Consider the following 11,230-nt stretch of genomic DNA (forward strand, 5'->3'; position numbering starts at 1 on the left):
TCACTTTCAGCCGCTTCACCTCCATCGCCACCGCCGCCGCCTCCCGCCGCCTCCTCCCCTGCGAACTGTCGCCCGAGCCCGAACGCGCAGGCGCAGGCGCCGCCGCCGCCCGCCTCCTCTTCACGAGCCAGCACTGAGCCCGCGCGAGCGAGCGCACGCACGCAGGCGGCGGAGGCCGCGCACGGTCCCGGCTACGTAATGTTTGTTTCTCGCTTCTCCCTTCTCCACTCCTCCCCTTTTCGGCTCACTGAGCCCAAAACAACCCAACCGGGCGCCGCTTCTCCTCCAGACCCTCGGTTCCCCTGCCGCGGGCGGGCGGGCACGCGCGGAGGACGACGGAGTTCCCGCCTCCTCCCGCCCCTCTACCCGCTGGACCAATCGCCGCCGGTGGTTTTACCGCGCAGCCGCACCGGAGTCTGGGACGGGCAAGGCTGGCTGCGACTCAAGTGCCTCGTAGCACGGAAGCGTGTGCACGCCCGTCTCTCCGTACTTCCAGCCGGCGGTTCTGCGCAGCCTCCCGGAGCTCCCTCGTCATACGCCCCTCCCGCTCCCTCACCACCCTTACTTCCGTCTGATTTTCAGTTGCCGCGGCGTCTTAGGGTCTGTTCGCTAGACTCTCTTCCCTAACGTCTGTGCCTGCAGCGCTTCTAGAGAGTAACAGCAAAAGAAAAGCCTCAAAGGCAGCTGTTGCAACATCAACGTCTATTCGCAATTGTTTTTCTGGCTACTAAGCAGAAAGGCTCTTCTGAACCCAGGAACAACAGTAACCCCTGGCCCTCCTTTCCTCTCAGCGCCTCAACTTCTACCCAGCAACAAGCCCCGACCCCAGCTTTCGTCTCTCTTATTGGCTAACTTGAATCCTCATCTGCCGTTCTGATTGGTCATCTATAATCATCCGAAGTTTTCCAATTGGCGAAGCCGCTGAAGGATCTTTTTTTTTCCGGGTTGGTCCACTGGGGAAGCGGAGTCGCTTCTGCGGGATTATTTTTCCGGAGCCGCTTCTGATTGGGCGGTGTGGTACTATGCGCGCGACCCTTTAGATACCAAGCTGTCGGGAGGTCTGACCCTTTCCTCGCCGTGTTCCCGCCGGTAAGCCGAAGCCCCGAGGAGACTTCCGGGCTTGGGCATCTGCAGATGAGATGCTGATGAGGCCGCCTCAGCCTCGCCTGGGGGTTGGGGTGCACGGACCTCAGTCACCGAGGTTCCTCAGCTCGTAGCACAGACACCCACACATACGGGTTGGATAAGGGGGAAGAGCAGCTGGGATTCAGGCAAGCCCTCTGACTTCTTTTAGCAGTTGTCACCGCCTAGTCCCTTATACTTCCAGGTCAGGGGGGTGTGTCCAAAAGAAAGGGGGAAACAGATTCTGCGGGCGCCCGCACGCCTGCCGCAGTGACTTGGCAGGGCCTTTGCTTTTTCGTGGAGTCTTCTCATCCCGAGTCGCCTCTTTAGGAAATTACTTAATCTTTGGCTTTATCATCCTCACATCCTCTTCCTAACTAGTTTTCTGCACTTTTGGAGACTGAAAAATACTGCAGAGAGAAGAGGTGGGGGCTGTAGTAGAAACAAGCAAAACTGACCTCCCAGTGTGGGGACCTCCTGAAGAAGGGTAATTTTCTGCCTTCTTAAGTTGGCTACCAAAATCAGTCATTTTGCTTCACTTGCTCTTTCACTTCCTAATTCTGTAAAAACACCGGGCGACAAGATCATGGAGGAGCGCCTGCAGGTGGCTCAGCTGTACAAGGAAGAAGGGAACCAGCGCTACCGGGAAGGGAAGTACCGAGATGCTGTGAGCAGGTACCATCGAGCTCTGCTTCAGCTGCGGGGTCTGGATCCAAGTCTGCCATCCCCGATACCTAATTTAGGACCTCAGGGCCCGACTCTCACACCTGAGCAAGAAAACATACTGCACGCCACCCAGACAGACTGCTACAACAATCTAGCTGGTAAGAATAGGGCTGAAGGGTGTGGGTAGTACTAAGCATCGAGGCAGGAACATGAAAACCTGTGAACACTGCAAGGGACACTGATGTTCTTTTTTGCTGTCATCCAGTTATTGTGCCATGAATTGAAGTATATTTCCAATTTACAGGGCTCTAATTGAGTTACCATAGAGCAGAGCTTCTGGAACTTCACCTGGAGAGTTTGTTAAAACACAACTTCCTGGGCCCGACCCAAGAGAGTCAGATTGGGTGGGTGGGGCCTACAATTTGCATTTCTGACCACCACCCAAGTAATGCTGATAGCTATAGGGAATTTTGCATGCTATAGAGAATAACTGGATTTATGGTTAGGGCATTGTTTCTTTAAGGGAAATTTAATATTTTGGAAATCAGTTACTTGCTTCAGCTGGTGGTGTAGATCACTTATATTCGATAGTTTGTAAAGCTTTTACTTATTTTCTTCTTTCCTATATATCAGGTAACTTTGATAACTAGAATCTTCCATCTCCAGATGGCCTTGGGTGAAGAGATGAATTCCATAGGATCATCTAGGATGCCATAGAATCATCTAGGATTAGCCTGCTAAGTGGAAGTAGACTTTTTAAGTCTGTTCTATGGCAGGCAAAATAACCATAGAGCTAATTAAATTGCAGGTATATTGAAACATTCTAACAGTCCAAGTTGAGGTCATAGAAACTATTAATAGTTTATACACTTCCTAATGGTTGTTTAAAAAGTGATTTTTAGAATTATAGTAGTCGTTAGCTATTGTTTGGTGAACACCTAGCTTTTTTTCAGTATGTGTCCAATGCTACTTTTAGACTCAACAATATCAGTAATTATAGTAGCTAATGTTTCAATTTATTCAATTCAACAAATTATTTATTAGGTGCTGAGGATTAACAGTATAACAAAACATATAAAGACTTGTGCTAATGGAATATATATTCAAGTAAGGGAGATGGACAGTAAACAAAAGAAGTAACCTGTGTGAGATAGTGATAAGTACTGTGGAAAAGAATAAATTGGAAAATGGGAATAGTGAGTGCCACAGGCATGGGGGTGTTCACTTTTTAAAGAGGGTGGTAGGGAGGGGTCACAGGTGACATTGATGAAATGCCATGAGCAGACACTGTTTAAGCCCTTTACAAATATTAGCCTAAGTGTCACAACAATCCTTTGAGATAAATTTAAGGAAACAGCTAGTAGTGGTGGAAAATTACTAAAATTAAACCCAGGCGGTCTTACCTCCAGAGCTTAAATTCTTGTTACAGAATACTGTACATTGTTAATACTGTCACAGTTCCCTCCAGTGACATCTCATCACACTTAGGAGAAAATCCAAACTCTGACCCTCACCTGCAAGGCCGGACATGACCTGGCTCTGTTATGCACTGAATGCTCAAAGCACATTTCCACCTTCAGGCTTTGTAGGCTCTCTTCTCTTGGACTAGATAGAATGCCCTGTCCCTTGAGTGAATGTTATCATTAACATCTTGGCTCAAAAGTCACTTTCTTAGAGAGGGCTCCTGTAACCAAGCAGCACTCTGTCTTCATTCAGTCTCTGTCCCAGCACAGTTTTATCTTCCTCAAAGCACTTTTAAAAATTTGGTTTATTGGGACCGGCCCAGTGGCTCACTCGGGAGAGTGCGGTGCTGATAACACCAAGGCCCCGGGTTCGGATCCCATATAGGGATGGCTGGTTCGCTCACTGGCTGAGTGTGGTGCTGACAACACCAAGTCAAGGGTTAAGATCCCCTTACCGGTCATCTTTAAAAAAAAAAAAAAAAAAATTTGGTTTATTGTATATTACTCCCAGTTGAGGATTAGGATGCAAACTCTATTTAATCATCAAAGTGTCTGACTTGTTCTGCTTATCCTCTGCTCCTAGCTTAGAGTCTGGCACATGATCAGTGCTCAATAACTACTTGTCAAATGAATTAATGGGGGGCTGGCCAGTTAGCTCAGTTGTTTAGAGCACAGCCTTATAACCCCAAGATCACAAGTTCAGTTCCCCACACCAGCCAACCACACACACACACACACACACACACACACACACACACACACACACACACACAAAATTGATGAAGCTAGGGTGATCGATTATTTGACAACTGGGGAAATATCTAAGTATAAACCATAAACCATATGACCACTTGGTGGGGATGTTGTAGAAGGGATGCAGACATAGCCCAGGCCCTTTAAGGTCCTGCTCAGAACCATGATTTAGTAATACTATCTTGGGGCTGGCCAGTTCGCTCTTTGGTTAGAGCGAAGTGCTGATAATACCAAGGTCAAGGGTTCAGATCCTGAAACCAGCCAGCCACCAAAACAAATTATGTTTAATTCCCACAGTTGTGAAATACAGAATGTAAAGGCAGAACATTGACCTGAACATTGCCTCCTAAGCAGGTTTCCATTCTGAGTTCCCATTAATCATCCAAGAGAATAGTGAAGTAATGTGTGGTCGTCGAGGATAATGATTTTGGAGTTAGAGAGTGCTTAGTTCAAATTTCATGCTCATTCCACCTCGAAGCTGTGTGATCTTAGGCAAATTACTTTACTTCTCTGAGCTTTGATTTCTTTATCCATTAAATGGAGATAGTAACACCAATCTCATAGAGTGGATGAGAAGATTAAATAATAGGCCAGCCCGTGGCTCACTTGGGAGAGTGTGGTGCTGACAACACCAAGTCAAGGGTTAAGAGCCCCTTACCGGTCATCTTTTAAAAAAAAAAGATTAAATAAGATAGTATATGTCAAACACATAGCACAGTGCTTGCTATTTTCTCACAAAATTAATGGCAACTGTTGTTAACAGAGCTGTACTATAAGAACTATGGTGAGATGCGGGGTGGAGGACATAGACACTTGGGTAAAAGAGATACAATGAAGAGGAGTTTTAAATAAATTTTAAAGTATGTTCTTAGTGGTTTTATGGCTGGGCCTTACCCAACCCTACATATGCAGTAGGCAATTGGTAGATATTGAAGTAGATTATAAGGTATATAAAGCTTTTATTCACTGCTGCATTCCCAGTACCTAGAAGAGTGTCTGGAACCTCGGAGACACTTCAGTATTTGTTGAATGAGTGAACATTGTTGATATCAGCCTATGTTTGGTCCTGCCTTGAGCTGGCCAATGGAACCTAGTATAATAAGGCTTTCCTTTCATTTGACCCCTTAGCCTGTCTCCTTCAGATGGAGCCAGTGAACTATGAACGAGTGAGAGAATACAGTCAGAAAGTCCTGGAACGACAACCTGATAATGCCAAGGCCTTGTATCGGGCTGGAGTAGCCTTTTTCCACCTGCAGGACTATGACCAGGCTCAGAACTACCTCCTGGCTGCTGTCAATAGGCAGCCTAAAGGTGAGCGAGAAGGGGCTTGAAGTGGTAAGAACAAATGAAAGTGTTCTGCTGAGATGGTATCTGTGGAAGGGGTGCTTTATTTTATTTTCCTTTTTCAATTTATTGATTTAGGGGTGGGGGGGAGTGCAGCTGGCCCGTATGGGGATCCATACTCTTGCCCTTCTTGCCCTTGGTGTTATAACACCACACTCTACCAACTGAGCTAACCAACCTACCCACATTTATTGATTTTTTTTTTTTTCTTTTTCCTTTTTTTTGGTGGCTGGCTGGTACAGGGATCTGAACCCTTGACCTTGGTGTTATCAGCACCACGCTCTCCCAAGTGAGCTAATCAGCCAGCCCTGATTTTTCCTGAATAGGTAATAAATTCACATGGTTCAAAATTCAAAAAATATAAAAAAGTATACAATGAATAGGCCTTGCTCCGCTCCTGTGTTCTTATCTTCACAGGAAAGTGGTATTAGTTTTGTGCATGTCTTCAGGAAATGTTTATGCTTAAATAGGCCTGTGTATATATATATATATATATATATATATATATATATAAAGTTCCCCCCACCCACCCAAGCAGGGATTTTAAAAACATTGTTTTTCAAGTTTCAGTTTTTAGTCTTTAAGACTATGATTGGAATAGGATGTGGATCCCAATAAATATACTAGATAATCCTCATTCTGCCAGCTCTCTAGCTGGGGTCTGGCCTAGGCTTTAGCTACTTTTGTATCTTGGGGGTTTTTTTTGGCACTGGCTGGTAAGGGGATAGCTATCATTTTATCCTTTAGCTCAACTAAGCCCAGATATGACCTAGACTACTGAGAGAGAATTTAAGATATTGTGAAGCTGATGACAGACTCATTTCTGTGTTGGTTGGTTCAACACTGAAAATTGTCTCCCTTTTTGCATTCTGGCTCCAAGCAGCTACTGGATGCTAGAAGCAGAGGATCCCTGATGCAGTAAAATCTAAGCAATGCAGTATAATATAAATGAATGGGGAAAGCCACTGTGAATTAATAAAGAAATAAAATATGAGCCATTTGTTTCTTTTTTATCTTCAAGTACATAGATTAACTGCTGCCTATTTGAATAGTGTCTTTAGAGGCTCTGCTATAGTGATAATATTTTTTCATTAAACTCCCTTTCCTTTTAAAATTAGCAACCAGGAACAGCATGTGTAGCAGGAAGGCCTCTAAGCTGTGGGGCACAGGGACCCATAGACAGAAAATCCCCAAAAAGAAAAAAAAAAAAAATTTAGCAACCAGGGCTGGCTGGTTAGCTCAGTTAGTTAGAGCACCAAGATGTTGTATTACCAGGGTCAAGTGTTCAGAAACCCATACTGGTCAGCCACCAAAAAAAAAAAAAACAAAACAAATTAAAAAAATTAGTAACCAGCCCATTTCTGTATAGAGCTTTTTAAAAATTCAAAGTAGTATGTATTCTATGCATGTAGTATGCATAGAATAATTGCAATATATTCAGAACTTGGAGAGAGAAAAAAAAAATGGTAGTGTGTCATTCCTCTTGCCCCAGGCTGCCTCTAATTGCCTTCTCCATCATCTTCCAAGATGCCAGTGTCCGGCGGTACCTACAGCTTACACAGTCGGAACTCAGCAGCTACCATAGGAAAGAGAAGCAGCTCTACCTGGGCATGTTTGGTTAACAAAGAAGAAAGATGCTCCTCCACTTGAACTTAGGAGAACCTTTAAAGACCCATGAAGGGGAAATCTGAGCCTCATCAAGAGAAATTAACTCTATACCTCTGACCCAGGTGGATTTCTGTTTTGTTTCCAGTTCTACACAAACTACTAGTCACACAGTCTGTGTTTTTTGTTTTGTTTTGTTTTGTCTATCCATCTATATATTTGTGTTGCTTTCAGTACATGTTATTGTTGGAGACACTTTGCCTTGAGAAATACAATCAGAAAACATCAGTTATAGGTGGAATGAATCATATCTCTGGGCATAGATTTTAATGATAGATGTTGTTAGATGTATTCATATACAGAAGAGAAGGCTAGGGTCTGGCGGCTGGTTAGCTCAGTTGGTTACAGCTTGGTGTTATAACACCAAGGTGAAAGGTTCAGATACCAGTACTGGCCAGCAGCCAAAAAAAAAAAAAAAAAAACCCCAAAACAGAAGAGAAGGCTAGCAGAGGATGAAATAGTAAAGATAAGCAGAAAGGAATTTCTTCCTTTGTTTTCTCAGATGCCCAAAGTCAAACTGGGAAATATATTTTTTGTGAAACCAGCCAATTATAAATTGGGCCCAAAAGTATTAAAATGAGAGATTTTAAATTAATCATTTTTGGTTAAATTAATTCCTGTTCTCCTTAATATTTCACACACATTCAGATTCTTTTTCCCCAACAAAAGTATCTGGTTCCTATTTTTTATCCTGGTAGTTTCTAGTCCTTACCATTGCTCATACTTAGGTCATTAATATAGTGTGTGCATATATATATATATTTTTTTTCATTAAGCTGTTCTAAAAACCTCTGGAGTTAAGCATTTAAATGTTTAATAACCCTTCAGCCCTTATGCCAGAAAAACACCTAAGTAAACATTTTAATTTTTAACAGGTGCATATCCATAGTATGCTTGTTTCTCTAAAAAACATAGGAAAGCAGATTACCAAGTCTTCTAGGAACAATACCATAATAGAACAAGATAAAAACATAAATCTATTCTTTGTTTTTTTTTATTTTTATTTTTTTTTCCTTTTTGTCTTTTTTCGTGTCTGGCAACGGATTGCAACCCTCAGTGTCGCGCCCATACTGGACCGGGACCGGCAACGGGATCGCAACCCTCGGTGCTGCGCCCGCACCTCGCTCAGCCAGTGAGCGGCCGGTCTGTATGTGGGATCCAAACCCTCGTCAGGAGCGCCACCGCGCTCCCAAGCGGCGCACTGTAGCAGTGCACCACCAGGCCGGCCATAAATCTATTCTTTACCTGTCATCTTGTATTTTGCAAGAGCTTAGGTCTTTACAGAGGAGGGAAACAATGAGGAAGGGTTGTTCTTGCTTAGTGCCTTTTTTCTTTTTTTTTTTTTTTTAAAGATGACCAGTAAGGGGATCTTAACCCTTGACTTGGTGTTGTCAGCACCACGCTCACCCAGTGAGCTAACCGGCCATCCCTATATGGGATCCGAACCTATGGCCTTGGTGTTATCAGCACTGCACTCTCCCGAGTGAGCCACAGGCCGGCCCCAATGCTTAGTGCCTTTTAAGAACCCGTTGGAACTCTCTGGAAGCTGTTTGGGGCGTGGGTGCAGGTTGCAGATCTGGCTCAGTAGGAGGCTCTGTCAAGCAAGAGCTCCTTTGTTTACGTGTAGTGGATAATGTCTAGGATGTTGTGGGAACTACATAGTAGATAAGACCATACAGCACTGCCTCTGCCTTTATAAATGGAGGTAATGAGCATGTGTCATTAGCTATCATATAACCACAGAACAAACATTTCAGAAAGAAAAAAAAAAACCCTAGTCCTTTATCATAACTCCCCCTCTCCCAATGGGCTAGATCCCTTTGTTCCTCCCTGTACCTATATAAAAGGTATTTTATTCTGTTCTATTTTATTTATTTTTTTGGCTGCTGGCCTGTATGGGGATCTGAATAAAAGGTATTTTAAGTAATACAACCATCAGTTTACAACAAGTTTTTCTACCAAATAGTCTTAGAAAGTCCAAAGACAGACTTAACAAAAGCAGAATATTTTATTTCTTTTTCAGACTTCTTCAATTTCTAAGCCTAGGTTTGTTGACAAAATTTCATCTAGGTTGCATGTTTTGTTTGCTTTGGGCTGGTTTTGCTTGTAGATTTTCCTTTTTTATTTCAAAGACTCGATGTTACAGTAAGCTATCTTCTGCATCAACGAAGAAAAAATAAAACTGAAATTTAAGCATGCATTTTAGAAATTTATTGCACTAATCCTTTCATTAGCACTGCTAAGAGTTAGGACAGTGGTCAGGCTTACATTGCAGTTTTTATTTCAAAGCCCAGCTCCTAGTGGAGATGTTAATGAGCAGAAAAGTGGACAAAGGTAGGCAGTCTGATGTGGGTCTTGAGATCTGACAAGCTCATATCCAGAAGGAATCAGCCAGAGGGTACCTGAATCTCTGTAGTCAGCAGTTTGTGCTGCTCACTTTACCAGTCCTTAATCAATTCCACACAGGATTTGATGAATTTGAATGAAGAGAAAGCATTCATGGTGGATGCAAAGCATCATACTTTGACACATGAGGGACAGATAGAAACAGTATTTCCCTTAAGCAATAATTCTCCAAAAAAAAAAAAAAATACCCAAAAAACAAAATAAAAAACAGTGTTTCCTAAATTCAGTTCCACTACCTTCACAGTTTTGCCGAAAGCACATACTACCTGGACTAATATTTAGTCGATATTTTATTTAAATATGTATTTTTAAAGGAACCTTTGGACAGAGGAATATGTTAAATGAAACTGTGGGGATGTAATCAGCAAACTCCAGACTTTCAAACCTGAAACAAATAACCCCAAATTCTTCAACAAATAAATTGCAAGGAAAAAGGGAAGGGAAACCTATAGATTAAAAGAGACTTCGGGGACATTGATTAAATAAATGTGTGACTGTAGTTTGTACTCTGATTTGAAAAAAACAACTAAAATTTTATGAAACAATCAGTGAAACTTGAACAAGAACTATTGTCAATTTTGTTGTGTGATAATGGTATTTGGTTTTGTTTTTTTTTTTTTTTTTTTTTCCTTCGGCTAGTTGGTATGCGAATATGAACCCTTGACCTTAGTGTGACAACACCAAGCTCTGTCCAAAATGAGCTAACTGGCCAGCTCCCTCTACCTTCCTTTTTTTAAGGAGTCCTTTTAGAGATGCATACTGAAATTGTTTACTGATGAAATTGGATAGGGGACTGCAGAGCACTTCACGTCACTAACCAAAATACACACAAACACACACACACACACACATTTTTTCTTTTTTTAACAATAAAAAAATGTTAGTATATGTCCAAGTAAACCATTCCTGGAAACACTGGCTTTGGAGAAAGTTGAAGTAAAACTCCAGTGCTGAAATGGTGAGTTTTGTGGAGCCGAGTTGGGCTAAATGTCTGTTGACTGACAAGGCATTAGACACCAAGTGAAGGCACACACTTAGAAAATAGCCGATTGAGAAAAAAATGCAATCCTAAACTAGAAATGTATCTCTAAGCTGGAAAGGGTGGTTGTCTGAAAACTAAGTCAGATTATAGCTCACAAGTAAATAAATTCTCAGGGTGAAACTCTTAATAGGCTGGAGACTGGCCCATCCCTCCATAAAGGGAGACAGATTTTGGCTCACTATTAGGAAGCATTGTCAACAACTAGGACTGTCCAACAGTAGGTTTCCTCTTGGAATAGTGAGTTCTCTTTCAAGCAGAGGAACAAAAGGAGGATCTAGTGTTGGACTAGAAATTTTATGAGCTGACCCCTAAGAGCCTGTGGTTCCCTGAATTCATGAATGGGACCATCAAGAGAAGTGGAAACGAGAGAACTCTATTGATCACACCTCTACAGGTATAAACTGGTATAAACTGTATGTCCAGCAGATAAACTGAGGCCATAGTGGCCTTAATTGTGTTGGCTACTGCTTTAAAGATCTTGCAAATTGCTGACTGCCACCTTCAGCAAAGAATGCACTTTATGCTGGGAACTGAAAACAAATCCTTGCTTTTTGGAAGAATCTCATCAGTAACAGCCTGTGTGGCTAAACATTGTACCTGACCAGGACTTGACCAATACAATGGTTACTGTGTTCTCCAGGTTGTCTAGAGAAATTATATACATTATATATACATGTAGACACATATTTATTATGCCTTGCTTTTAGGAACTGATATTCTCAGGCAACTGTTTTTTTTTTTTTTTTTTTTTTTTTTTTTGCAAATTGCT

The 11,230-nt window shown here is 42.5% G+C and overlaps 2 protein-coding genes across 2 annotated transcripts in view; one reads left to right on the forward strand and one right to left on the reverse strand.

The window, feature by feature from the left end:
* HNRNPUL2 (heterogeneous nuclear ribonucleoprotein U-like 2) overlaps positions 1 to 535 on the reverse strand; it is an 11,491-nt gene extending 10,956 nt beyond the window's left edge. Inside the window, exon 1 of the mRNA XM_008573516.1 lies at positions 491 to 535. Coding sequence (XP_008571738.1) covers positions 491 to 535 — 45 coding nt within the window. The remainder of the gene's footprint in view (positions 1 to 490) is intronic.
* On the forward strand, positions 416 to 7,241 carry TTC9C (tetratricopeptide repeat domain 9C). The gene is made up of 4 exons (XM_008573498.1): positions 416 to 1,089; positions 1,706 to 1,946; positions 5,133 to 5,315; positions 6,876 to 7,241. The coding sequence occupies exons 2-4, from the start codon at positions 1,709 to 1,711 to the stop codon at positions 6,968 to 6,970; spliced, it is 516 nt and encodes a 171-aa protein (XP_008571720.1). The 5' UTR covers positions 416 to 1,089; positions 1,706 to 1,708; the 3' UTR covers positions 6,971 to 7,241.
* The last annotated feature ends 3,989 nt before the right edge of the window (positions 7,242 to 11,230 follow it).

This window comes from Galeopterus variegatus, unplaced genomic scaffold (genome assembly GCF_000696425.1).
Source record: "Galeopterus variegatus unplaced genomic scaffold, G_variegatus-3.0.2 Scaffold926, whole genome shotgun sequence".
NCBI classification, from domain to species: Eukaryota; Metazoa; Chordata; class Mammalia; order Dermoptera; family Cynocephalidae; genus Galeopterus; species Galeopterus variegatus.